Source organism: Nomascus leucogenys, chromosome 20 (genome assembly GCF_006542625.1).
Source record: "Nomascus leucogenys isolate Asia chromosome 20, Asia_NLE_v1, whole genome shotgun sequence".
Lineage (NCBI taxonomy): Eukaryota > Metazoa > Chordata > Mammalia > Primates > Hylobatidae > Nomascus > Nomascus leucogenys.
The window spans coordinates 2,516,467-2,521,586 of NC_044400.1; the positions used below are offsets into that span (position 1 = coordinate 2,516,467).

General features: G+C 65.1%; 1 protein-coding gene across 1 annotated transcript; it reads right to left on the reverse strand.

Annotated features, from left to right (window-relative positions):
• Positions 1-271: 271 nt before the first annotated feature.
• Positions 272-1,686, reverse strand: GRIFIN (galectin-related inter-fiber protein). The gene is made up of 4 exons (XM_030801492.1): positions 1,454-1,686; positions 1,187-1,361; positions 677-855; positions 272-293 (listed from the first exon to the last, which is right to left on the reverse strand). The coding sequence occupies exons 1-4, from the start codon at positions 1,615-1,617 to the stop codon at positions 272-274; spliced, it is 540 nt and encodes a 179-aa protein (XP_030657352.1). The 5' UTR covers positions 1,618-1,686.
• Between the last annotated feature and the right edge of the window lie 3,434 nt (positions 1,687-5,120).

The following is a 5,120-nucleotide window of genomic DNA, read 5'->3' on the forward strand; positions in this document are numbered from 1 at the left end:
GCCCCTGCCTTTCAGTCCCCTGGGCCCTGCTGGGAACTTCTGGCCCATGGCAGGTGCCCTCCCCACATCGGAGGCCATCCAACACCCCTCCCCAGTCCATCCCGGCCCTACGCGAGAGCTTCAGCGTCCTGGGGACAAAGTGAGGGGGTTGGGTCGTCTCTGAGGTGTCGGTCTCAGGGTCCCCCAGCCCCCAGCTTCCAGGGCTGCATAGCGCCGGCCCCACCTGAGCCTCCCCCCGCCACCCCCTAGCAGCTGAACGCCTGCAGCCTTCTCAGAGTTTATTGAAGGTGGAGCTGCGGGGAGCACACAGGACCACAGATCCCCTCGCCCAGCTGCCCCAGGATGGGGCTCCAGGTACCCTGGACATGGGACAAGCCGAGGCTGGCTCGCGGGGCTGCAGGTGCTGCTCAGTAGCCCTGGTCCCTGCAAACATCCAAGGCAGGCCCTTAGCTGCCCTGCCCATGCACAGACCAGGGCGGGAGGTAGACCATGGCCCTGCTCCCATGGCCGGATGTGCAGGGCTGGCAGTAAGAGGAGCAGGGTGGGACGCCAGGCAGACAGCCTCTCCCCAGGCAGAGGAGGGTCCCCAGATCAGGGTGAGAAGCAAAGTCTCTGCTGGGATGGGCAGTGTGGGGTGGGAATGGGCAGGGGCCTGGGGTGGAGGCAGGGACCGTACCCCCAGCTCAGGCCCCTCTTGGCCAGCTCCACCTGGGCCAGGCGGTGGTCACTCAGCACGTGCACCCTGGTGATGGCGCCCAGCGGCCTCTGGCAGCCTGGGAACTGCAGCACCTTGTGCTCCGGGGCGTAGATGTGGAAGTGCTCCGCGTCTGAGCTGACCTCTATCGGGCAGGCCGGGGCCAGTGACCTCAGTGCCGGCCACCAGGGCCTGGGGTCTGGTCCCGCTTCTAACAGGGATGTGCCTGCTGGCCGTCTCCAGGAAGCACAGCCTGGCAGGCACTGGGGGTCCCTTGGCTTGGAGCCCCAGCCCGAAGTCCCCTCCTTTCTCCCAAGATGGGGTGGCTGGTAGCCAGGGTGGTGGGTACCCACTGCACACATAGGGAAACAGGCCAGGGAGGCCCACCCAGACCCTGCCCTGGCCCACTGACCTGTAAGCGTCCACCGTGAACCCCCTGCCCACTGGCTCCCTCTTCCCCCACAGGCCTCCCCTGCTTAGCCCAGGCCCCACCCAGGCCCCTGTCACCTCAAAGGGCTCCCCCGGGGCCAGCGGAAAGATGCTAGACAGCTCCTCCGGGCCCCAGCGGCCATCCTGGAAGGCATTGCCCACCATGGTGGCGCTGGAGAACTGGGGCTTGACGTGGAAGGCAATGTCCCCCGTCACCAACAAGAAGTTAGTCTCGAACCTGGGGTGGACGTGGTGCAGGTCACGAGCTGCAAACAGCAGGGGCCGGCCACCCAGCCCAAGGCCCAGGGAGGGGAGGGCGGTGCCGCTGACCTGTCCTCTCCAGAGTCAGCATGTCCCTGGACCAGCAGGTTCCAGCCAGGGGCCAGGCCCCCCCGCACAGAAGGCTTCAAACTGAGTGGAAGAGACAGGGGGACCAGCCTCATAGGGCTGCAGCCTCCTCCCTCCCACCCCCACCCCCACCCCACGTGTTCCATCTGTCCAGGACGGTCCCTGCCCACCCGGCTGCCCCCAACCCGGTGCCAGACCTACGCTAAGGCTCTGTTCCTCTGGTGTCTTTGTGACAGGGCGACCAGAGCTGGGGTGGGAGCTCTGGGGGGACCTTCACCCTGACGCCCTCTCAGCCCTGAGATCTGATGAGAGGCCAGAGCCCACACCCCATCTCTGTGGACAGAGAGCACGGGTGGCTCAGGGAGCCCCCAGCCCTGCCCCGTTCTCCTTCTCCAGGTCCAGGGTCTCACCCACCTGTACTGCCATCTGCTCCCAGCCACTGTGGGAGGGCACGGGGAGCCTGGGGATATAGAAGGGGGACCAGGAGCAGGGAGTGCCAGGGGGGCTGGGGGTAGGGAGTGCTGGGCCCCACCCCTGGGTGGCTTGACAAGGTCTCTGGGCCCTTCCCAGCCCATATCTCCCTAATCCTCGGGCCTCTCCCTTCCAGCTGGTTCTCTGTGCAGGCACAAGAGAGACGGGGTCACCTGCCCCTGCTTCCCCAAGCCCTTTCCTACCTGACTGTCACCCACTTCACTCCTTCAGGATCCAGGAAAGCAGCCACTCCTTTCTCACAGGGATGGCAAGGTCCAGGCAGGGACCCCGGCCCGGCTCTTCCTCTGGGATCACGGGCCCCTCTAGGGACTCGAACCCTCCCATCCGGCCAAGGGCAGGCTTAGGAAGGGAGGCTTGGCTGCCGACCCCTGCCCTGGCTTCCGGGGTCCCGTCTGACTACCTGGTGCTGCAGGCCCTGTCCTCCAGCCCACCCTGGCCCCAGCTGCCTGCCCCCACCGGCTCAGCCACCCCATGGAGCATACAGCAAGGATTAGGCCGGCGCTGGTCAGCGCATTCCAGGCTCTGGCAGGCGAGGGGAGGGCTTTTCCCACACCCAGGATGCCTCCCCACCTCAGGCTGAGCATCGGAGGGACCAGTTGGGCCCTTAAGGAGGAAGGGAGGTGAGCAGAGAGAGTCTCAGGCTGTTGGGCAGCTTTGGGGCCTCCGAGGACGGGAGGACGGGAGCCGGCCCGAAGTGGACCTGGAGGGAGCACGGAGCCCTAGGGCTGCTGCAAGTGGGTATGTGTGCAGCTGTGTGCAGTGCGTGTGCAGCCGTGTGCAGCCGTGTGCAGCTGCATGCAGTGTGTACACAGTGTGTGTGCAGTGAGTGTGCAGCGAGTGTGCAGCGCATGTACAGCTGTGTGCAGCCGTGTGCAGTGCGTGTGCAGTGATCTCATGGGTGTGTATCCTGGCTGCAGGCTGGACAATTGTGTGAGCCCGTGAGTGTTCGAGGCATGGGGTGTGAGTTCCAGAGACTCTGGGTGACAGGGAGGTTTGCTGTGTCCCTGCCTGTGTGTCTGAAGAGGCCTGGCCCCCAGGATGCCCCCGCCAGGATTCTCCATTCTCACGTCTCCTCCCACCCTGTCCCTGTGTTCGAGTGGGCCCTCCACTCCGGCATCTGCCGGGGTCCCTTCCAGCCATTCTCTCCAAGCCCTGGCAGGGCTGACCTGGGTCCTGCCTGACCTCTCCATGGGTGCTGCCGCTGGGGCCTGTGTCCGGACGTCCTGGTAGGAGGGTGGGACTGCTGAGGCCGGGAGGGGCCTCAAGGTGGTCGTGACTGTCTGCCAGCCCCCTGGGTGGTGCAGAGCAGTCCGGAGCCCGAAGCTGTGGAGCCCGTCTCTCCTGCCCGGCTCGTAGCAGGGCTGGCTGTGGCCCTGCAGGGGGCAGCCCTGGGCAGCAGAGGATGAGCCTGCCTGCCTGCCCTGGCCACATCCACGTCCCCATCCTGACTGGCTGTCCTGGGGCCCAGCAAGCTGCAGGTCCCTCCTACCTGCCTCCCTCAGAGGAGCACAGAGAGGGAAGCCCTCACCACAGCAGGAAGGGCAGCCAGTTCTGCCTCCCCGTCCCTGTCCTGCCCCCAGCCCCAGGGACAGCCCTGGTTTCAGCTGCGGAGTGAGGACACAGAGCAGGACTCTGGGTACAGGACCCAGGGCCAGGGCTGTGCAGAGCATGGAGTCAGGGTGCTGGAACAGGCTTCCCACCAGCTGACAACCTGGCTCTCGTGGCCTCTGAGCCTCAGTCTCCCCCACCATCCGCTGGGCACAGCAGTGCAGCTATGCCATCTGCTGTCCATGCCTGGGTCCTGGCAGGGGAGGGTGGCCCAGGCAGCCACAACCCTGGACACAGGAGCCCAGCCGTCGTCCCCTCGCTTTGGGGTCTGTAGGGGCACCGGTAGGGGGCCTGGGTCTCAGGAGCTGCCTAGAGTCCCAGACATCAGGGGCCCTGTGGGTGGGACTTGAGCCCCAGACTTGCCAGACAGAAGGCCTGTGTGCCGCTGCCTGGGATGAGGGGGGCCTGAGATCCCTGCTTCTGCCAGGCCCACCCCTCTCTGAGCCTCAACCTCGCCATCCGGGCAGTGGGCTTGTGTTACAGGAAGCTCAGCAGGCTTTGAGGCCAAAAGGGCTGTGTGAGCCCAGTCCGGGCACCCACAGTTCTCAGAAAGCTGCGTGCCTCCTAACACCCAGGGAGAAGCAGGCTGGCCCTCGTCCCCATGGTGACACGTGTACTTGGCCTGTGTGTCGACTTTTGACCTCACCCCGTTTACTGTGGCTTCAGAGCCTCTCCCACCTGGGGTGGGAGCCAGGAGCCGCCAAAGATCTCGGCAACCCGGACAACCAGGGGCCCAGAAGTCAGAACCGGGTGGGGGACAGAGAGAGACCCCAAGCTCTGCAGGCACAGCCCGTCCTCAACCCTGACTCCAGGGAGTGCGGGTCCAACCCCGGCCCACTCCCCGCTGGCCGGCCTCAGGGGTCGGGGTGGCACAGCGGGCAGTCCCCACGCTGAGTTGCTGGCTGGGTACCAGCCACTGGGTGCTGTGGCTTGGGGCCCGGGAGCAAACAGACCTGTCCTCCTTCTGTCCCACACGCCCACCCGGATGCGCGGTTTGCCCCGGGCTATTGACCTTCACAGGCTCCCGTCTCCATCCGGCTGAGCGAGGAACTTCACCAGGAGGGGGCCTGGACTCCGAAGCCCGTTCTCAGTCCTGAGCCTCTATCGCGAGGCGGTGCCCAGCATGGAGCTGGCACTCAGGGATGTGGGGGAGAAATCCTGCCCATCCCATAACAACCACCTTCGTCTACTGAGAGCTCACGCCGTACCAGGTGGCAGGCCGAGCTGTTCACACGTGTTACGGGTGATTCTGTTTCTCCCCTTGAGAGAGGTTACAAGAGCACAGAGAAGTTAAGGGGCTTGCCGAAGGTCACAACAGCAAGGGAGTCACAAAGCCAGGATGTGAACCCAGCAGCCTGTCCCAGAGTCTGTGCACCTAAAAACCATGCTAGACTGTCCCCTGGAAACAGAGCCCCTCACCAGGCTGGGATATGGGGCTATCAGGGTTGGCTTCCTGGAGGAGGAGGCACCTGAAATGGGTCTTGAAGAATGAGTGGGAGTTAGAAGGTGGTAAGGAAGGGTGCCCCAGGGAGCAGGAGCAGCAGGAGCA